The sequence below is a fragment of the Molossus molossus genome, unplaced genomic scaffold (assembly GCF_014108415.1).
Source record: "Molossus molossus isolate mMolMol1 unplaced genomic scaffold, mMolMol1.p scaffold_m16_p_4, whole genome shotgun sequence".
NCBI lineage: Eukaryota > Metazoa > Chordata > Mammalia > Chiroptera > Molossidae > Molossus > Molossus molossus.
In genome coordinates, this window is record NW_023425377.1 from 67403927 (window position 1) to 67425790 (window position 21864).

The following is a 21864-nucleotide window of genomic DNA, read 5'->3' on the forward strand; positions in this document are numbered from 1 at the left end:
GAGTTTAGACTCTGGAGCTCGATGTCCTGGGTTAAAATTCCAGCTCAGTCACCCAGAACAACAGGCTCAGCAGTTCTCACCCAGAGCTACAGCCATACCTGCTGGCCCCATACACAGAAGAGCACCCCCTTCCTGGGGCAGCAAGATGTGCCAAGACACACCCTCTGTTCTGGGCCATCCTGTGCAGCTGATGGGACCCACAGGCAGATTGGCTGACCCTCCCCTAGGACCACACTGAGGCCAGTACAGGGCTTTTGAGGCTACAGGGAAGCAGCAAGGCCCCTCTTCCCAGAGGCCTTGCAGGTGTAAGAACAGGCAACAGAGGACAACAAGAAAAGGCCAAGTTTGCCTTGCTTGTGTCTGGTGGAGCATGATCCCCAGTGAGGATCCTGCCTTCTGAGACTCAGAAAGGTTTCTATGCCACATGGGGACAGTGAATGACTGGGCTCCCATCAGACACCAGATATTCTGCAGGTTTATTTCTTAAATTCAACTAGGAAACAAAACCTTGGTGCTTAGAAAGGCCCATGCAAAATAATGCAGGGTCACTCGCTACTGTTTTTTGTTCTAGGAGCTGGATGGTGCTGCCGGAGGAATTGACAGGCAGAGTGGCCAGCCCCAACAACAGGAGTTGCCACCAAGGAAGGCAATGCAGATATCCATGCCATCCCAGCTGGATTATCTAGGATGTCACCACCAACACAGGGTCCAGGCTGTCACTAGCAAGGCCAGTGGAAATATTCAACTGGAATCCCTGAGGCCATCTAAGATGCCACCAGTGGCAGACCTCCTCCCACCCCACTGCTGCCATTCCCATGGGCCCCACAGCAGCTACACTTGATGGGGACACCCAAGAGGCATCTGAGTGGTGGGCCAAGCAGCTACCCAGCACAGTCTTCAAGGTCCCTCCCGCAGGAGCTCAATGGAGATGACTGAACAGGGACATATGGGTAGGGGCAATATCCAAATGATCACAGTCAATACTGGAAGCTTCCAGGGCATCAGGAAAGGCAGGCAAGGCAGGGGAGACCCACCATGGATGGGAAGTGGCCCGATCTAGGAGCGATTTCCAGCCGACCTGGGGGTCCCTGGCTGATGCCCCCTGGTGGGGAAGGCAGATCACTGACTCCTCCATTTGGCAAGGAGGGCAGAGGGCCTGCCTGGATTTCACACAGGGCTACAATATCCTGGAACCCAGCAGCCTCAGGAGGACTGGACTGTGTGGGGCTCCTTAAGGCACAGCTGAGAGGGAAGTGGGAAGGTCCCACTGTGGATCTAAGACCCAATGGTGATGACAGATGAGGCCCCAAGCAAACCACAGGTCCCAAGCAAACTGAAGGTCCCAGGAAATGTCTGCTCCAAACTTTGCAGAAGAACAGAGGAGAAGAGAATGGAGAGATGGAGAAAAAGAGGGAAAGGGTAAGGGCAGATGGGGACCGCAGGGAGGCCAAGGCCAGGTAGCAGAGAGGAGCGATAAACACAGACACAGGAGCAGAGGACAGGCAGAGAGGGACAAGGAGACAGTTCAAGGGACCAGGCAGAGGAGAATGAGGGCAGGGGAAGAGACTTGGGATCCTCCTGGGGTCCAGCTTCTCAGCCCCAGGACAGGGCAGAGCTGTCTGGCTCTAGCCCACCTCGCTTGAGAGGACTGGCCAGGAGTCTCTGGCCAGCAGAGGAGCTTCAAAGGGAGAAGGAGCCCGAGCAGATTTGGCTGTAGACACCCTGGTCCAGGGGCAGGTAGTGTCCCTGCTTCAGGTCCAGGAAGAAGAGCCGGTCCGAGGTCTGGCATGGGTCAAAGCCTTCGTGCTGCAGCCGTGTCTTCTGGATCTTGAAGGTGCCTGTGGGGGCGCAGGTGGAGGTGGGGAGTGGGGACAAGGCAGGAGGCTTTCTGGAGACCCCAACTCACCATCCCTTCTCATGCCTCCAGGCTTTTGCACAGACCCTCCCCTTGGCCAGGAACATTCTTCCCCATTTGCTTGCCCAATTCCCCCTTATCCTTCAGGTCCCAGCTTCATGCCCCCTCCTCTGAGGGAGGCCTCTTTGATCACCCCCATCACAGCCTGAAACTCTATATACTCCATGCCTAGTTATCTGTCTACCCCCCATGAGACCAAGGCAGAGGAGGGTCTGTCTCACAGGTCAGGGGTCAGCAACTTAAAGCCCAAGGGCCGAATTCAGCCCACCACCTGTTCTGTAAATAAAGTTTTATTGGCACAAAGGCACATCCATTCATTTACACAATGTCTATTTTGTACTATAAAGCAGACCTGAGTTGTTGGGGCAGAGAGTGTATGGTCTGCAAAACTGAAAAGATTTACTACCTAGGGTTTAAGGAGAAGTTTGCACTCACTGCAGTGGATAATTAAAGAAGGGTTTTGTAAAAGACAAAGGTTGGGGTTACTATTAAAAAGTAAGGGAGCCCTGGCCAGTTTGGCTCAGCGGTTAGAGCGTTGGCCTGCGGTCCTGAGAGACCCGGGTTCGGTTCCCGCTAAGGGCGTGTACCTCGGTTGCAGTTTGTCCCCGGCCCTGGTCGGCCGTGCGGGTGGCAGCCACTCGATGTGTCCCTTCACATCGATGTTTCTCTCTCTCTGTTCCTCTCTCTCCCTCCCACTCTACCTGAACAAAAAATGGAAAAATGTCCTCGGGTGAGGATAAAAAAAAAAAAAAAAAAAAGTAAGGGAGGGCCTGGCCAGTGTGGCTCAGTGGTTGAGCGTCGACCCAAGCACCAAGAGGTCACCAGTTCGATTCCCGGTCAGGACACATGCCCAGGTTGTGTGCCCAATCCCCAGTGGGGGGTGTGCAGGAGGCACAATTGATGTTCTCTCTCATTGACGTTTCCATCTCTCTCTCCCTTTCTCTTCCTCTCTCTCTCAAATCAATAAAGAAAATAAAATTTTTAAAAATGTTTTAAAAAATAAAAGTAATGAAGGGAGGATGCCTGCATGCTCTAGAGTTGGGAAGTTATGGTGTTTTTTTTTTTATCCTCACCCAAGGACATTTTTCCACTTTTTTATTCAGATAGAGCGGGAGGGAGAGAGAGGAAGAGAGAGAGAGAGAAACATTGACGTGAAAGGGACACATCAAGTGGCTGCCACCCGCACAACCCAACCAGGGCCGGGGACCAACTGCAACCGAAGTACATGCCCTTAGCAGGAACCAAACCCGGGCCTCTGTGGACCGCAGGCCAACGCTCTAACCGCTGAGCCAAACTGGCCAGGGCAGTTCTGTTTTTTTGAAACAAAAATTCAAAAGCATAAACTGTAAGATTCTTTAAAAGGATAAGTATGATCCTGGCCAGTATGGTTCAGTGGTTAGAGTGTTGGCCCACACACCTAAGGTCGTGGGTTCAATTCCTGGTCAGGGGCACATACCTGGGTTGCAGGTTTGATCCCTGGCCCCAGTTGAAGCACAAGTAGGAGACAACCCATCAATGTGTCTCTCTCACATCAATGATTCTCTCTCTCGCTCTCTCTCCCCCTCCCTCCCTCTATTCCACTCTCTTTAAAAAACCAATGGAAAAAATATCCCCAGGTGAGGATTAACAAAAAAAAGGGGTAAGTATGTGACAAAACTAAGGGTTTCTTTTCAACAAAGGCTATAGTGGACAAAGTTCAGTTAGACTCCCAAATTGGACAAGAGACTTACAATGTCTAAAATTGCAAAGGAATTAACATCCAGACCATTATGAGGAACACCCCACAAATCAAAAAGAAAAAGACAATACAGCCCTGGCCGGTTTGGCTCAGCGGTTGGAGCGTCGGCCTGCGGTACAGAGAAAAAGACAATACAAAGATGGATAAAAGATCCGAGAAAGATCAGAGGTATGAGGTGAACTGCTCAAACTTCCATCAGAAAAATGTAGAAGATGAAGAGACACACTGAAAACTGCAGGATGTCTAGCAGGGTTGGGAATGAGGAATGGAAGTAAATATGTAAATAAAACAAGAGGAGGATCCTGCACAAGCCCATAGTGCCAGCTGGCTATGAACCATTATGTCAGACTTGACCTGAGGGCCTGAACCAGGACAAATAAGGGGATGGGGTGGCGGGGGGGGGGGAGGGGGGGAGAGTGTGTCAAACCTGTGGTGTCCACCTGGGGCAGGAGGCGCAGGAAGATGGGCCGGGCATAGGGTGCTAGCACCTTCTGTAGCTCCTGGTATAGTGCATTGGGGCTCAGCTGGCCATTGGGGTCTGCGATGGCCGCCATGCCTGCTTTGCCTTCTACTCCTAGAAACAGAGGCTCATTTGAGAACACCATCCCCAGTCCACCATGGGACCAGATACACCCTCAAGCAGCAGCCCCTGGCCTCTGATCTCCAGTCCCCTCCACCTGGGCTAACACTGGCCAAAGCAGAAAACATTTTACTGAGTTACTGCTACACTCCTGCAACCCTGAGCCAGAGTTGCTTTCATGATGCCATTTTCTGGATGAGGAAACTAAGGTTCAAAAGGTACATGAGGAGTGACTCCAGTTCCTATGGTAGCCAACCAGGCTGTTGTGTGCAGTTGTCCAGGATTTGCACTGCCCAAGGGCACCTGTACTCCCTTGGAGCTGTCATACCCTAGGACCACCCTCACAAGCCCAGCTTGCCTGGCACAGCTACCCCATACACGGCCACATCTGTCTGGCCCAGCAGGCGGCTCAGCACACCCTCCACCTCGGTGGTGGAGACGTTCTCCCCACGCCAGCGGAAGGTGTCCCCACTGCGGTCTCGGAAGTACATGTAGCCCAGTTCATCCATCACCAGCACATCACCTGGCAGAGGAGGGAGGGGCAGGTGAGACGGCAGCCACCATCTCCACAGCCAACCCCCAGGGTGTGCGCACCTGAGAGGTAGGCACTGTCACCCTTGCAGAAGACACTATGGGCAATCTTCTTGCTGGTGGCACTCTCACTGATGTAGCCATCGAAGCGACGCAACGGGTCCCGCTGATTGATCTGGCCCACAAGGAGGCCGGGCTCCCCTGGGGAGGAGGCCATGCTCAGGTTGCACTAGGAGGGCAGAGGGTAGAGACCCCCAGCTCCCAGAGGACTGAGTGAGGGCCCTGCTCACCAGCCTGGCATGGGATACAGAGACCCTGGGCATCCCGCAGTAGTTCCATGGTGTCCTCATTGACCTTCACCAGCCGGATGGGGTACACATGGGGCAGGATGCGGCTGTTGAAGCCACAGGAGCCCACCTGGGATAAGGAGAACAGAGTTGGCAAGGAGCCTCAAGGCGGAACAGTGACCTTCCCGATAACACGTTGCCTTTCCTGCCTCAGGGCCTGGAATAGCACCTCCAGTACCACCCCAGCTCTGTGACCTTGGGTAATCTGAAAAAGGGAAGTATTAAGTAGAGTACTTCCCCAGGATTCCTCCTCCACCTTCTCAGTCTCTCTTACAGTCACAGGAGACCTGCTGGCCTGCTGCCACTTCCTGGTCCATAAAATCCTCTACGCTGCTAGAAGTGGGCACCTGGACTGACCCTGGAGCCATGTGTTGGCACTGGCAGAACTTCTGCTTACTGCCCACAGCATGTCACCTGCCTAGATCAGTCCTATAAGCAGAAATGCTTGTCTAATTTGTTTGTGCTGCTACATACTGTCAGGAAGGTTTTACAGAAGCAACCTGTGATAGTGAGGCCACAGTGACCCCTGGGGATGTCCACTCAACAGATATGCACGGTGGGGGCCAGGCCTTGTTCAGGTGCTGGAGCCCCAGCAGCCAGTGAGACAAAAAAAAATTTATGCCCCGGTCCTTGCTTTCTAATTATTCTCATCTGTTCCTGGCCTTGGGGAGGAGGCATCTGTTTGCAAAGAGCTGCCAGTGGGGGGCACTGCATTGAGCTCAGGATGTTGTGACTAAAACACACCCAAGAGCTGTTAACTCCTTTTATAGAATAAAATACTGAGGCCCAAGGAGCCTGAGACTTGTCCAGCAGGAAGGGATCAGCACCCCAACCTCTTTCCTTGGTGCCCCTGAACCCTGCTCTCCCTGCCACCTCCCTAAGTGGAAACTGAGGCTCATAAAAGCTGAGGCACTTGCCTGGCGCACACAGCCACTCCAAGGACTTGAACTCAGGGGTGACAGTTATATGACTGTGCGCACCAGAAGAGGGTCCCCGTGTGCAGGGGCAGTCCAGGAGCCTCCCTAACCTGCCCTTGTGCTCCGGGCTGCAGTGGTTCCCAAACCCGGACTCGTGCCAGACACCCTGCCATGCTCACCTTCCCATCCATGTTGGCGATGCTGCAGTTGCACTCGGTGGCTCCATAGAACTCACCGATCTGGCGCACACGGAAGCGCTGGGTGAACTCCTCCCAGATGGCAGGCCGCAGCCCATTGCCCACAGCCAGGCGCACCCGGTGCTGCCCCTCTGCCTCGCGCACTGGCTGCTTCAACAGGTAGCGGCAGATCTCCCCAATGTACTGGACCACCTGGTAGAGAGGGAGCGCACCATGAAGCCTGACAACCCAGGACAACCCCGACACTGGGTACTAGAACAAAAAAGCCCTAAGGTTAATGACTATGGGGAAACAGCTCAGTCCTCAAAAGGGGCCTGGAGCTGGCCTTCTATGCAAGTGGATGCATCTGGTTCCCTGCTATACCCCTCCATGGTCTCTCTATCCCCCATGCCACTTCTTGGGGACACCTTATGTGCTGCACGGAAGCCAGGAAGGCAAGTCTCAGCACTGATGCCCCACAGGGCAACTTCAGCCCGGAGCCCATGTGTTCTACTCTGTCCCCCAGAGCCTGGCCAGCTGAGCGTAGGTTGCCCACAGCACCGCCCCCCAGGTGGGACCACTGGCAGGAACATGCTCTATGCGGCCTCTCTAAATCATGACAGACCGAGCCCCACCCAGCTGCCATCCAAGTCACCTGCTCATTGACACCCCTGCAGGGGGTACCTGGACAGACACTGGGAGCTGATCATCAACCAGGACCCCCTGCATCAGGATGATTTTGTACAACGATTGTACACACCCCAGTGGGTGTGAAGAGACAAAAGCACATCTTAACCATTTTAAGTGAACAGTTCAGTGGCATTAAGCACATTTACACTGTTGAACAACCATCCCACCATCCATCTCCAGAATTTTCTCATCTTCCCAAACTAAAACATTGTCCCATTAAATACTAACTCCTCATCCCCCTTTCCCAGGCCCCTAACCCCCACCTCCGGCACCCACTATTCTATATCCTGTGTCCATGGATCTGACTACTCTATGGATTTCATATAAGTGGAATCACACAGTATTTGTCCCTTTGTGTCTGGCTTACTCACTTAGCACAATGTCCCCATGGTTCATTTACATTGTAGCATGTGTCAGAATTTCCTTCCTTTCTATGGCTAAATAATATTCTATTATGTGGATGGACTACATCTGCTTCTCCATTCATCCACTGAATGTCCACTTGGGTTGCTCCCATGTTTTAACTATTGTGAATAATGCTTCTATGAACATGGGTATACAGAGATATCTCTCTGAGACTCTGCTTTCAAATCTTTTGTTTTAAAAAGTCTTCATGCTCTGCGAATATATCCTAATAATCCTGAAACACCAATCAGAAAGAATATATGCACCCCTATGTTCATAGCAGTGCTACTTAGAATAGCTAAGATCTGGAAACAGCCCAAGTGCCCACCAGTAGATGAGTGGACAAAAAAACTGTGGTACATTTACACAATGGAATACTATACAGCTGTTAAAAAAAAAGATCTCTTACCCTTTGAGGCAGCATGGAATGCCTAGAAAGTATTATGCTAAGCGAAATAAGCCAGTCAGAGAAAAAGAAGTATCACATGATTTCACTTGTATGTGGAATCTAATGAACAAAATAAACTGATGAACAAGAGATCCAGTGACATGGAAACATGGAACAGACTGACAAACCTTGGGGGGAAGGAAGAGAAGAGATTAGCCAAAGAACTTATATACATATAGCCATAACCCATGGACACAGACAAGAGTACAGTGATGGCCGGGGGGGGGGTGGGGCAGGAGCAGGATGGAGGGGGTAAATGGGGGAAAAAGGAGGGACCATCTATAATACTTTCAATAATAAAAATAAAATTTTTAAAATAAATAAAGTCTTCAAAGGATTAAATTATGAAAAATAAAAACAGTTCTCACCAGGCACAAACAGCCACGTAGTATATGATTCCATTTACAGGAATGGCTAGGGGCTAAGGGAGGGGGATGGGGAGTGACTGCTAATGGGGATAGATTTTCCTTTTGAGGTGATGGAAATGTTCTGGAACTAGACAGAAGTGATGGCTGCACAACATTGTGAATATACTAGACAATGAATTGTTCACTTTAAAATGGCTAATTTTATGTTATGTGAATTTCACCTCAATTTAAAAAACCAGTCATCGCCCTGGCCGGTTTGGCTCAGCGGTTAGAGCGTCGGCCTGGGGTCCAGAGAGACCTGGGTTCAGTTCCCACTAAGGGCACATATCTTTTCTTTTTTTTTAACCTCACCCAAGGATATTTTTTCCATTTTTTGTACAGATAGAGTGGGAGGGAGAGAGAGGAAGGGAGAGAGAGTGAGAAACATCAATGTGAAAGGACACATCGAGTGGCTGCCACCCGCACGACCAACCAGGGCCGGGGACAAACTGCAACCGAAGTACGTGCCCTTAGCGGGAACCGAACCCGGGTCTCTCCGGACCGCAGGCTGACGCTCTAACCACTGAGCCAAACTGGCCAGGGCAAGGGCACATATCTTGGTTGCAGTTTGTCCCTGGTCCTGGTTGGGTCATGCAGATGGCAGCCACTCAATGTGTCCCTTTCACGTTGATGTTTCTCTCTCTCTCTCTCTCTCTTCCTCTCTCTCCCTCCCACTCTATCTGAACAAAAAATGAAAAATGTCCTCAGGTGAGGATAAAAAACAAACAAACAAACAAAAAACAGTAATTTTTCAGAGGTTTTACTGAAACATCTACGCAGAAAGCATGCTGCTCTCTGGGTGGCTTCACAGAAGGAGGGATTTGGGTAGCAGTGGTTGATGGCCCCTGGAGCCAGTGACAGGTGCTCTGGAATCCCCTATACTTTCCTGTCCGTCATATTTATATGCATTTGCAACTCTCAATAATTAAGTTTAAAATCTAGACTGTCTACATTTCAAAATGCAGATTAGCAATTTTCCCCAAGACCTCCCCACAAGCAGAATGTAAATCCTCAAAAGCAGAGAAGAGCACAGTCATTGCCCCAAGGGGTCCCAGGATGCCCTGCCCAGAGCCCCCACCCTAGCCAGCTTTTTGACCTGGGAAAGTGGCTGAACCGCTCTGGGCCCTACTTGTCCATGGTGGGGTAGCACCTGCCAATTTGCCAGTCCCATTCTCTCCCCACCTCCCCCTCTTTCTTCTTGAACAAAGGGGCTAGTACCTGTATTTCCACCCCCATCACAGTGCTGAAATCCTCAAGTGAGGAGGGGAAAGAAGAGGAAGAGATGTGTTTAGCCCCTTCTGCTGAACCGAACAGCAGATGCCCTCGACCTCTGCCTCATGCTCACCCCACTTGGAAGCCCCCACACCTTGTAGCCTTAAACAGCCCAGGGTGGTGACTGTACCCACTGGTCTCATTTCCATGTAGCCACCTGCAAGAAATACCAGGGAAGGAAGGGGGGACAGGGCACAGGGAGGTGGAACCTTAGGGAGTTCAGACAACCTGGGCCCAACTGCAGTTGCATTACAAGCCTCAGTTTCCCCATCTGCAAAATGAGTGTGATGCCTTTGCCCACTCCCAAGGGGTAATAAGGATCCGATGAGTTTACATGTGGAAAGTTTAGCCCTGGACTGGATATAGAGCATATGCTCAAGAAACACTGGTCAGCCCTCTGTCCCCATCCAGAAGCCCTGGAAAGGAGGTGGGAAAGTGGGCCATGCTACATTGGAGGATCCACGGGAGGGGGCCGGGCCTGACCGTGCAGTTGTACTGGACGCAGTCATCCCAGAAGCGGCTAGCTGAGAACTTCTTGCGGAGGACAACGGTCATCCCGTAGATGAGACACTGTCCCACACCCATGATGTTCCCTGCAGAAGGCAAGCTTGGTGAGGGGTTCTCAGTCTCGTGCCCTACCCCCACCCTGCCCCCGCTTGAAGCACCCCACGGTACCTGCAGAGTGATACAGGGGCAGGCAGTCATAGAGCACGTCTGATGCCCGCATGCTGTAGGCATAGTGGCCAAAGGCTGCGATGCGGTAGTACCTGGGCAGGGAGTGCAGGAGCTAGGACCTACATCCCCCAGGGTATGGGAATGGGGGGAGTGTGCTGGGAACTGGGGACACAGCAGGTACTCAGGTAGAGCCAGCCCAGTTCCCAGGGTGCTTACAGGCTGGCTGGAGAGGCACAGGCAGCCAATAAAGAACTGTCCGTGGTGCTGTGTATCCTGAGGGATATAATAGGGCGAAGGGACAGAGAGAGGCTGAAGGTGACACAGCCAGGGTGGGTGGGTGATCCTGTCTGGAGAGGTGACACATTAGCTGAGGCCTAGCAAGGAGATGAGGGGGCGAGCTAGGGAAGGGCAACCAGGCAGTGAACATAGCACCTGTAAAGTCCCTGAGGCCAGAGGGGCCTGACCAGATTGAGGAAATGTGAGGGGCCGAGAAGACAGTGAGCAAGGGATGGAAAGAAAGAAAACAGAGACGTGGCAGGGCTACACAACATGAATGAAGTTTTACTCTGAAGGCCAAGGCAGGTACAGGGGTGGTCTGAATTAGGATTTTAATCCCTCCTGTGGCCACTGAGGGGAGCAGAGCCTTCAGAGGCAGGAGTAAGGGCAGCAGGAGGCCAAAGAGGGACTGGGACAGGTCCAGGTGGAGTGGGAGTGTGTGGGAAAAAGTAGACAAATTGAGGGGACAGGCCCTGCTGATGGGCTGGATGTGGGGAAGAGGTGGAGCAACGAGAAGCCCCAGAGCACCAGGACAGGGCAGTACTACTAGATCCTCAGATAGGCAGTGGATTTTAAGGGTTTGGGATCAAGATACCCACAGACCCCAACAGGAGCTGGGGTTGGGGGATCAGGCTGTAGAGATGACTGGAGTCATCCACCAGGCTGGAGACATGGACCCTCACCTACTGTGCACGACAATGGCAGCCTTGGGTAGCCCCGTGGTCCCTGAGGTGTAGATGTAGAAGAGTCGATCTGCAGGAGATGAGGTTATTGGGAACCAGGTGCTGGTCAGGTAGGATGAGGGCACAGAGTGGGCACTGGTAGGGGAAAGAGGCCCCAACCTGGACTCACCATCCATGCCCTTGCTAGGGGACTGGGCCAGGGGGGCCGTGGATGCCTCCTTCAGCAGCGGGTCTAGGAGCTGGATGTCTGGCCATAGGCCCTCAGGACCCAAGTCTCCAGAGCAGAACTTGAGCAGACTCTTCCCCAGCTGTCCACTCACCTCAGCCACCACTGAAGCTCAAAATAGACATGTCATAGTCAAGGACAGGCAGGCCCCTCCGAAGGTCTGGGATGCACTGTCTCCCTGCCCTGGGTAACATCAGGCCCCTGCCCACAACAATTCCCTGCCCGCACCCAGCCTCACCCGTTGCCAATTCCCCTCCGAAGATGAGGGCCTTGGCACCCGAAGTGCCCAGGCAGAAGACAAGGGGCTCACGCCGCAGGTTGACATTTAGCAGAGCAGCCTCCACGCCCACTTTGGCCAGGCCCAGCCAAAGCCCCACAAACTCTGGCCGGCCCTCCATAAAGATAGCTACCACATCACCTGGCACAAGGCCCAGGTGGTGGAAGACATTGGCTACAGCATTAGAGTAGGCGTCCAGCTGCGCGAAGGTCCAGTGCACGCCGCTGCCTGCATCCACCAGGGCCAGCCGGTCAGGCTGCTGCCGTGCCACTGCCTGGAAAATCCCTGGGATAGTGTGGCGGGCTCGCTGGTGCCGCCACAGCTCCAGGCGCACTCGGATCAGCACAGAGAGGCCACTGGGAGAGGAAAAGAGAGGGCGGCATTACTGGGTACCTGACCAGGCCCCCAGGAGACCACCCCAAGCCTCAGTGTTCATATCTGGAGAAAGTGGAAGAAAAGACCCCTGTACCCCCAAGATCGGCAAGGGTTCAAGGAGGACCCTTTGGTTGGTGGGTCTCTCGGGGACTAAGGTCCAGCAACCAACCAGCCCAGAAAGAAGCGAATACTCTAAGGTGGCCAGACCAAAGTCACCCTGTCTTCCTCCACTCAGCTTTCTCCATGACCCTGAGGGAGCTGAGGCCTAGTCCTGTCTTTGTTTCTCTCCCTGGGATGTCCCAAGTACACCAAGCTGGACTCCTCATGCTCCACCTGCCCCAACCAGACCCCAGGGTCCAGCCATGAGCTGGACAAGTGCTCCACCCCCAAGTCATTTGATGGCACTAGGCACAGATGGCCAGGGGAAGGGCAGTTTCTCCCAGCTGAAGCCAAGAGACCTGTTGGCAAGATAGGGGGCATACAACTCAATGAGCTTTTGAAGCAGGTGTTTCACTTCCCCTTCCCAACCTGTTAGTGGATATGAGGGGATCAGACACCCCAGGGGACAGCAGGACCTTGAACAGAAGTAGCCAGGGCCCTGAATAAACATGTGGAAGTAAGCAGCCACCAAGGATACCAGGCTGTCAGATGAGGAAGAAATGAACTTTTTTGTGTTAAGTAAACAAAAATCGCTTTCGATCACAGAACCAAGAAATCTAGAAAATCTAGAATTTCTTGGTGTGGTGGCTAGAGAAATGAGTGGTTCCCCTGGTTTTATGTGGCTCCCTGCTCTGTCACCCAGAGTCTCTGGATCTGAGAGGTAACCTTGAACTTGCTAAGCCACTGACAACAGGGGCCTGTTTGTTATAGCAGCTTGCTCTGCCCTGCCCAACACAGGCATAGTCTCAACTAGGCTTCATCTGGCCATCATGTCCTACCTGTATATCATCAAATTCCTTATCAAATCCATTCTTTGCACCCCTGCTGCCTCCCCCATGCCTCCTTGATTCCTGTAATGGCTTCCTTACATCTCTGTACTCAACGCGTTCACAGTAGACTTCAGCACTGACATTCATTATTCACTCATTCATTCACTCATTTATTCATTCCCTCCCTCCTTCACTTAGCAGGCAGCTGATTTGTACCAGCACCTATTATGTGCTAGGAACTGTTTCTGGCTCAGACACAAGCATATCCAATCCTCAGGGGCTCACAGTATTTCCAGGAGAGATCCCCTCCTCATACATGAACAAGCATGAGGGAATCGCTGGCTGGTGACAAGGATCTGATGCGTGATGCAGCCAGAGTGATGTGGACCAGAACAGGGGTGGGAATGGCCCTGAAGGGAGGTAGGTAAGTGACTTCTGAGCAGGGCCTGGCAAGGTGAAAAGAAAAGGCCATGGGTAAAGCTGGGGCACAGCTGGTACAAAGGCCCTGAGGTAGTAATGGGCCTGGCGAATGAGGCACAATTGAGAACCACAGCAGAGGCAAGAGGAAGATGGAGGGAGATGAGATACTTGGTGGGCACACAAGTCTGTTAGAGGAGAGAATGTACAGGCCTGCAGGCATCTGCAGGTTTTAGTGTTTTTTTTTAAATCCTCATCTCAGGATATTTTAGAGTGGGAGGGAAGAAGAGAAAAAGAGAGGGACAAAGAGAGAAACATTGATGTGAGAGAGACACATAGACCAGTTGCCTCCTGCATGACCCCGACCAGGACCAGGTTCGAACCACAACCAAGGTACATGCCCTTGACCGGAATAGAACCCATCCACTCTCATTGGTCCACAGGCTGATGCTCTAACCACTGAGTCAAACCAGCCAGGGCAGCATCTGCAGTTTTCAAAAACAAGGGTTCAGAGTTCTGATGACATTTATGAGACTTCCTACTTGGGTCACACTGCTTACCTTGGGAGCTTCTAGAAGCCCCTCCAACTGCTCCTGGGAAGGGACCAGGGTTATGTGGTCTTTGTGACCTAGCTGAATCCCAGCATCCACACACATGCTACCTGCCAGCACAATGAGATATGCACAGGCCCAAATGCCCACCCATTCATTGGACTCCTCCCAGCAGGAAACCTTCCAAGGGTCAGCCCTTGCACTGTGCCCACTGCTCCCCCACTACAGCAGAGATTATCCCAAATGGGGCCAGACTTGGTCAGATTTACACAAGAGGTGAGAGTCACTCTGGGTAAAGAAGGGAAAATGCGGATGGATGGTGAGGCAGGCAGCTGCCACTTGAGGTATCAGGCTTAGTTAGTGTCTTTCATCCCAAAGCTTGTATGACTTAAATAAAAGTAAAAATTACAAATGAAAGTGGAAAGAAGAAAGAGCACCAAGTGAGGAAAAGGATGGAGAATGTGTGTATTTGTGGGCAAGGAGAACAGACAAGGTCTGCATAGATTTCTATAACCATATCTTGGAAAAGAGATATTGACGAGGGGAACTGCAGGGCTGGGGGCAACGCAGAGAGGGAAACTTTCACTGCATACCCCTCTAGAACATTCTAATTTTGTACCACATGTTATGCATTAACTATTACAAAAAATAATTAAGGATGCAAAATATTAAAAGTTAGCTGTTTATACATCTCCCTGGTCAGATCCTCATGGCTCATCCATTCAAGTAATAAATAGAGTAGCTACGAAGAACAGCCTCTGCATTTACTGAGCAACTACTATATGATGAACACTGTGCTAACTTTATGGCCACCTTCCAAAGTAGGGTCCTAAGATCCCCATTTGTCAGGTGATGAATGAGCTGAAGCTCAGAAAGGTAAATTAACACACCCAAGGTCACAGAGAGTCGCGGACCGAATAACCAAGAACCAGGACCCCTGGCAAGGTCCCTAAGCGACTCCTTAGGCTGGCCACAAGGCAGGCCAAGTGCCCATGATGCACAAAGCAGGTGCTCAATTCATGCTTCTTGAAGGAGAGGTATTGTACAAAGACTATTCTTGGAGGTGAAGGAACTGGGACTCAAAGGGCGACAGTCCAAAAGCCAGCAGGGGGCAGAGCCAAGGTCCAGGCAAACACGCTGACTCTGGCCACCAAGCTACTAAACACCAGCTTACATAGCTCCCAAGGTACCCACTGCCAGCTGATGGCAATCAGCAGCAACACATGAGCACCTACTGTGTGCACAGCTCTCCTCTTAGAGCTTCTCTGATAGAACATCTGAAGAACTCCATGAGGGGCTACTAATGAAACAGCCACGAGGAGAGGGTCATCAGCGAGGATGGGAACCACAGGAAGCAGCCCCTGTATGGGGGCTCCCCATCCACAAATGACACAGCAAGAAATAGGAACTGAGGCTGCAGCTGGTCACACTCGGGTTCATTAAGCACTCAAGGTACAGTCCCAATCCTCTTGGCCTGTCACCAGTCCATCCTGCCCTAGACCCAGGCTCTCTGAAGCATACCCATAGGCAAGCAGTGGACGCCAGTGCTCAGCTCCGGCCACATGCCTGGGCAGCAGCCCAAGCCATCCCCACCCTGGGGACAAAGAGGCCACTCTCCGCCTCTGGGTCCTTCCCAAGGCCTCTTCTCATCCCTCTGCTCCTTGTGCCGCCTCCTGTTTTTACTGGGGGCAGGAAGAAACCAACAAGGTTAAATGTGTTCAGATTTCATGCCACAGTGATAAGACAAGTTTGGAAAACTGGGACAGGGTGCTTAAATATTTTCTGAACCCAGGATCTAAATGCAGCTCTCCCCACCACCCCAGCACAGCATAGCAGCTAAGAACATGGACTCAGAAGCCCTGCCCATCCCTGGCTGTGTGTTCCTGGGCAAATGTACTCACTTCTCTGTGCCTTGGTTGACCCAAACTGTAAAATGGAACTCATGACCATTTCTTCCTTACAGGGCTAATAGAGAGCATTAGAACAAGGCCTGATGCATGGAGATGGCTAGCAAGTTGCATTAGTTACTGCTGCATAACAAATTATCCCCAAAATTACCAATGGAAACAACAAACATTTATTATCTCACAGTTCCTGTGCTCAGGAATCCAGGAGTGGTTTAGCAGGGTCATTTGGCTTGGGGTCTCTTGTGACACATTAATCAAGGTGTCAGCTGGGGCTGTGCTCATCCCAAGGTTTTACTGGGAGAAAATTCACTTCCAAGTTCATTTATGTGGGTCTCTCCAAAGAGATGCCTCATATATGGCAGCCAGCTTCTCCCAGAGGCAACGACCCAAGAGAGGGCACACAAGACTGGAACCACAGTCTTTTTCATTATCTAATTTCAGAATTAATATCCTATCACTTCACTTGTGTTCCATTCATTAGAAGTGAATCACTAAGTCCAGCCCACTCAAAGGGAGGGAAACAGATAAGAGCATAAAGACCAGGAGGTGGGCCCTGGCCATTTGGCTCAGCAGTTAGAGCTTCAGCCTGCGGTCTAGAGACCTGGGTTTGGTTCCCGCTAAGGGCACGTACCTCGGTTGCAGTTTGTCCCCAGCCCTGGTTGGGTCGTGCTGGAGGCAGCCACTCCATGTGTCCCTTTCATGTGGATATTTCTCTCTCTCTCTTCCTCCCACTCTATCTGAACAAAAAATGGAAAAATGTCCTCGGGTGAGGATAAAAAAAAAAGACCAGGAGGTGGAGCCATCTGCAAGGCTGTCGCCTACAGAAAAATGTATCAAGCCCTGTGTTAGGGACTCAGAGTGGACCCGGGTCCTGCTCTGTCCCCAGGGAAGACAGGATACCAGATACGGATACCCCCAGCTCCATGGGGTAGAGCTGGGGCCTTGACAAGCCCAAGAAGGTAGGGATAGCCTGCCAGCTATGCTCCTGTGTGTGGGACCCACAGGCTCTATCTGGTCTCCCCAAGTCCCTGAAAGGAGATGGTACTTGTGAAGGCGTCAAGTCTGACAGAGTCATAGCAGGTGCTCACATACTCCTTCAACATGGGGGCTGCTGCTGAGAGCTGCTCTGATGGGAACCTCCAGCAATACCTATTTCACCCTAAGAAGACTCCAACAGTTTGTTTGAGCAAACCTCTCAGAGACACCCTAGAGACCTTCCAAGGATGCCTGCACATGACATCAGAATCCCCTTCCCAGAGATCCCTGTCTCCAGAGACCACCAAATAAGCCTTGGAATACACAACATCTCCACAGACCCTAAACAACTCCCAAAGTCCCACACAGACCCCAAACTCTCAAAGAGCACCTGGTCACGGAGAAAGCTATCAATGGCCCAAAGGAGGCATACACCCTTCAAAGATCTTAAAAGTCCTTTACGGATGCCCCAAGAAGCCCTTTCATTCCTCCCCCAAAAGCCCTAATAGACCCAAAGTGTCTAGTCAGTCTGGGCAGCCCCCAGAGACCACCGAGTCGCCCCTGTGAGCCCCTGAAGAGCCCTTAGCCCCACAGAGACTCCCAAACACCGACAGCCTCACAATCAGCTCCATTTCTCTGGAACTCCTACCGGCTGCCCACAGACCGCCCCCCCCCAAGCTGCGCTCATACCCCCTTGAGGTCTCCCACGTGGCCTCAAGAAACTTGAAACCTACTCATGTCCCTCTGGGGACCCCCAAGCCGCCCCCTGCAAGTCCCTTAATTCCCCAACCCATCACTTTTTCAGATAGGCTCCGGCCCAGCCCCTACCCCAGCCCCTGGCCCAGCCCTCACCCGAGCACCGCCCTCACCATGCCCCGCCTCCAGTGCCTAAACCATGCCCACTACGCCCTCAGGGCCCCCCACATCAGCCCCTGCAGCTCTCTTCTGTTTGCCCACAGGGTGCACAGCAGGGGACCAGGCCGAGGTTGCACTCACAACAGATCCCGCCTCGCGGTCTTGTAGACGATGCGCAGGAAACGCCAGCCGCCGCCGCCCACGTACACGCAGAGGGCCGCCACTCCGCTCCAGGTCCACGACAGCCCCAGCAGCCACAGCAGTACCAGCGAAGCCACGGAGGCCGAGCCCGCACCAGGAGCCCGCATCCTGGGGAGGCACAGAGCGCTGAGGCTGCTGGCCGCTCGGGGCCCGCCCCACGACGAGGCAAACCCCGCCCCCAAGCTCCAGCCTTGCGGCCCAAGGGCGAGCCCAGGCCGCCAGAGTCGAGCCGGGCCCCGCCCCTTCCTCAGGCCCACCTGCTCCGAACCAGACCCTGCCCCAGGTCTGGGATTAGCTACGTCCGGGCCAAACTCCGCCCCCCCGGGCCAGGATTCCGTCCTCTCCCATGTTGGGCACAGGCCTCCTTGCTCCTAGCCCAGCCCACACCTCTCTGCCAATTATTAGTACACAGTACAGGTCACGCCCCACACACAGCTCTTCCACCCTGTCAGTCACTGTCAAGCCCCGCCCAATGCTTTGACCTAGCTATGGGTGTCCAGACCCTCTCACACCTTAGCCCCAAGACCTGGGCTCCACTTGTCCACACCATAAACCCAAATCCTTCCCAGTTATTCGACCAGGCCCCGCCCCCACGCCATGACCTAGCTGCTGCGCTCGGTCCCAGGATTCACCCCCACTTCTTGTTCCCAAACCTGTCCAGCAACAAGTCTTGGTTTCCCGAAGGTCCCGCCTGTACCACTCCGCCACTCATTGGGCCACGCCTTCACGTTTGGCCTCTGGCCCCGCCCAAAAGCACAAGCACCGCCCACTCGGAACAAGACACCGCCCCCAGCCACGGACCTGGTCCGCATTCCAGCCCCAGGTTCCATCCCTGGCTACCGGCCCCCTCCCCAGTCTTAGGCCTTGTCACCACCCTCGGGGACTCACTCCAGTCCACCTATATATAGCGCCCTAGGCCCCGCTCCACCTGTCTGGCTAGGAGCTCCCTAGCCTCAGAACCCAGACCTGCCCCCCTCCCGGAGGCCACAACCGTAAGAGGGCGCCTGGGCCAGAGAAGCGACGGCTAACGAGACCCTAGAGTTAGACCGGCCCAGCGAAGACGGCCGTTGTCTCCATGACAACTAAACTTCGTCAGCCCCACGCCGTGCGTTTAGCAAACACGTGCGTCCCGCAGCTGAGGGGCGTGGCCTCCCGGCGTTCGTGGCCTCCCCTTGAAGTTATCCAAGGTTGCTACCCGGCGGACCTGGGAAATCCCAGTTCACTTGGGGCCTGCCTGTACTGAACTCTTGCCCCAGCTTGTTTCAAATACAAGTCCCAACGCCTCTTCGATCTTAAAACACACATTCCAGGGACCTTGGGAGTCCTAAACTCACAGCCTAGGGCCCTAGAAGTTTCTAAATCCAAACCCCACCCTAGTCTGAAAGATATATTACAAGGATCCAGCTAATCCCAAATCTATATCCCAAAATCTTGTCAGGTAAATCTCAATGTAACACCCCAGGAGCCCAGGGAGAACAAAATCCACATACCAGATCCCCATCCTCCTACAGGAGTCCTTTATTGGCACCCCAAGGTCATAAATGCTAACCCAGAAGCCACAAAGCACCATCCTGATCAGGTGGAGCCGGTGCCAGCCTGGCTGCCCACCACCCTGTTTCCTGGCTGACCTGGAGCTGCTCACAGAGCCTCAGTCCTGGCTGCTCCCTCGTGGGCTCCTAGAAGCTCAGGCAGGAGGCAGGCAGAAACTAGTCCAAGAGTGAAAACCCCAAACCTAGTCCCAGTTGGTGGACCCTCTGAAGAGCCTCTGTTTTTGCAGACTCCTGGATCCTGCTTTCCTGAGCTGTACCCATGAGCGCCTCTGCCCTATCCTTCTCTCCAAGCTCCCCCTCCTCTGCCCTCCTGCCCACCACGCCCCTGCTTGTTTTCTTCCCTGCTTGGCAGACCTTCCCAGTGCAATCCTTGGAAGGCGGCCTGGGCCTGCTTCCAGAGCCATTTGGAGGACAAGGCTTGGCAGGCGCTCACCCACCCACCCCCCATGCTGTCATTGGTTCCTTTGGGCCTTCCAGGGTGGGTGGAATGGGCCCCAGGAGACAGATAGAGAGGACAGGCCCTGAGCCAGCCACTGGCCCACTACTTTTTTGAGCAGGGGTCAGTGGAGTCAGCAATGAACTGCCAGGTAGCACTATTGTGATTACCCACATTTACAGGTAAAAAACTGAGCTCTGAAGCTGTCACACCAGCTCAAAGTTGAGATTCATTCATTCACAAATGTGGGCACAGAGCTTGCCCTCCCTCCTCCTCCTCTTTCTTTCTTCCCTAAACTTCTCTACCCCTTCCTCCTTCTTGACCTGATTTCCCTCTTACCCCTTCCTCCCTGCCTCCTCTTTCATCCTCCTCCCCATCTTCTTATTTCTTCCTCCCTCCCCCCTTTCCTCCGCTTCCCTTTTTGCTCCTTTCCCTACTTCCCTTCCTTCACCCACTTCTTCCCCTTCTACCTCCTTCTATACCTCCTCTTCTCTCTCTCTCTCTCTCTCTCTCTCTCTCTCTCTCCCTCCCTCTCTCCCTCCCACCTGCTTCCCCTCTTCCTCTTTCTCCTCTTATTTCACCAAGTTCACTGAGCCAAAACTGAATAGTCCCAACTCTACCCACAGCCCCTGGAGATACTCTTTTTTTTTTTAAATCCTCACCTGAGGACATTTTTGCATTCATCTTCAGATAGAGCAAGAGGGAGAGAGAGAGAAACATCAATGTGAGAGAGACACATCGACTGGTTGCCACCCACAGGACCCCAACCAGTCCGGGGACAAACTGCAACCAAGGTACGTACCCTTAGCGGGAACCGAACTCAGGTCTCTCTGGACCGCGGGCCGACGCTCTAACCGCTGAGCCAAACCGGGGCCTGGAGATACTCTTATGAGTCTTCAGTTCCAATCCTGAAATCCAAAAGGCTCTGGAAGCCCAACTTTTCTTTTTTTTTTCTTTTTTTAAATTTTTTTTCTTTATTGATTTTAGAGAGAGAGGAAGGGAGAGGGAGAGAGAGATAGAATCATCGATGAGAAAGAACATTGGCTGCCTCCTGCATGACCCCCTGGGGATTTGACCCACAACCTGGGCATGTGCCCCGACCAGGAATTGAACCAGCAACCTCTTGGTGCATGGATCAATGCTCAACCACTGAGTCACACCGGCCAAGCCCAACTTTTTCTTTTCTTTCTTTCTTTCTTTACTGATTTTAGAGAGAGGGGGAGGGAGAGAGAGACAGAAACATCAATGAGAGAGAACATCAACTGGCCACCTTCTGCACCCCCCCACTGGGGATCAGGCCTACAACCTGGGCATGTGCCCTGACCAGGAATCCAACAGGCAACCTCTTGGTGCATGGGTCGATACTCAACCAGTGAGCCACACCTGATGGGCCCAACTTTTTTGTAAGGTGCTGTCAGAACTCCAGCGGTGATCCAAAGTGTTTTCAGTGATCAATTATCCTCTTTTATTCTTGTTTATCCTTTATTTATCCCTCTACATAAGGGCTACCCCACACCCCAGTGACATCATGCAACACAGCAGCTTTCATCCTCAGTTACCTTCTTAAGATAGAAAAAATTCCCAACTCCAAAACACATGTTGACCTTAACAATAAAACAGCTATTTCATCAGTAAAAATAGGGAACAACAAAGAATTTCAGTTCGGTACAAGCAAGCTTTAACAAAAGCCATAGTAAAGTCTCACGAAGGAGAGGAACGTTATTTTATGGAGAAAAAGGAGGAAGTTAAGAAGGGTTGTTTTAAGAGAAAGTCCATTGGAGAACATGGAGAGTGCAGAGAGATGGCAGTTTTTCATCAGCTGGGTTATTGGGGTAGCTTGATTGTACATCTTTTTCTGAGGGTTTGTAATTGACAATACTGCCTGCAACTGACATGGAGAGATACTGTGTGAGAGCGCCCCCTTCTGGCCTCCCTACTTGATTTTACTGAGGTTTTCCCCTATTTTCACAAAATCTCACCCAGGGATTCCAAATGAGCAATTAAGAAACAACCCTGCCCAGCTGGTGTGGTTGAGCGTCAACCCATGCACCAAGAGGTCCCCGGTTCGATTCCCGGTCAGGGCACATGCTCAGGTTGTGGGCCCA

At 52.5% G+C, this 21864-nt stretch overlaps 1 protein-coding gene across 3 annotated transcripts; it reads right to left on the reverse strand.

The window, feature by feature from the left end:
• Positions 1-1607: 1607 nt before the first annotated feature.
• SLC27A1 (solute carrier family 27 member 1) lies at positions 1608-19578 on the reverse strand. 3 transcript variants are annotated; one of them, XM_036240777.1, is made up of 13 exons: positions 19402-19578; positions 17714-17881; positions 11525-11919; positions 11230-11391; positions 11061-11130; positions 10102-10193; positions 9910-10019; positions 6208-6417; positions 5055-5181; positions 4828-4965; positions 4592-4756; positions 4081-4227; positions 1608-1838 (listed from the first exon to the last, which is right to left on the reverse strand). In XM_036240777.1, exons 2-13 carry the CDS (start codon positions 17878-17880, stop codon positions 1681-1683), a joined length of 1941 nt encoding a protein of 646 aa, XP_036096670.1. In that variant the 5' UTR covers position 17881; positions 19402-19578; the 3' UTR covers positions 1608-1680. The 3 variants fall into 3 exon arrangements, with proteins under 3 accessions (XP_036096670.1, XP_036096671.1, XP_036096669.1); XM_036240778.1 differs by lacking the exon at positions 19402-19578 and adding an exon at positions 18427-18451; XM_036240776.1 differs by lacking the exon at positions 19402-19578 and adding an exon at positions 18031-18356.
• Between the last annotated feature and the right edge of the window lie 2286 nt (positions 19579-21864).